The sequence below is a fragment of the Buceros rhinoceros genome, unplaced genomic scaffold, assembly GCF_000710305.1.
Source record: "Buceros rhinoceros silvestris isolate BGI_N320 unplaced genomic scaffold, ASM71030v1 scaffold29297, whole genome shotgun sequence".
Classification (NCBI taxonomy): domain Eukaryota; kingdom Metazoa; phylum Chordata; class Aves; order Bucerotiformes; family Bucerotidae; genus Buceros; species Buceros rhinoceros.
Window position 1 is genome coordinate 1 of NW_010423188.1, and position 341 is coordinate 341.

Genomic DNA, 341 nt, shown 5'->3' on the forward strand with positions numbered 1-341 from the left:
TCACGTGCTCGAGGCAGCTCAGTCCAAAAGAAAATGGGGTTTGGTGTAAATCTGGGGGTGTAATGTTATCATATATCACGCTACCTCGTAAAACCGACACTGAAGCTTGCCGGACAACAAATCACAGGTCAAAATTATGAGCTCTTCGTATTATGTGAATGCGCTTTTTAGCAAATATACGGCGGGGGGTTCTCTTTTCCAAAATGCAGAAACTACTTCTTGCTAACTTCTTGCTCCTTTGCAAGCAACTCCCAGAGAAGCGGCTATGGACCAGGCGCGGGTGCCTTTGCCTCCTCCCTGCCCGGCTTGTAACAAGTGAACAGTACCAAATATCAAAGCCC

The 341-nt window shown here is 47.2% G+C and overlaps 1 protein-coding gene across 1 annotated transcript in view; it reads left to right on the top strand.

The window, feature by feature from the left end:
- Positions 1 to 136: 136 nt before the first annotated feature.
- HOXA7 (homeobox A7) overlaps positions 137 to 341 on the top strand; it is a gene marked incomplete at its 3' end in the record, with an annotated part of 545 nt that continues 340 nt past the window's right edge. Inside the window, 2 exon segments of the mRNA XM_010140360.1 lie at positions 137 to 214; positions 217 to 305. Coding sequence (XP_010138662.1) covers positions 137 to 214; positions 217 to 305 — 167 coding nt within the window.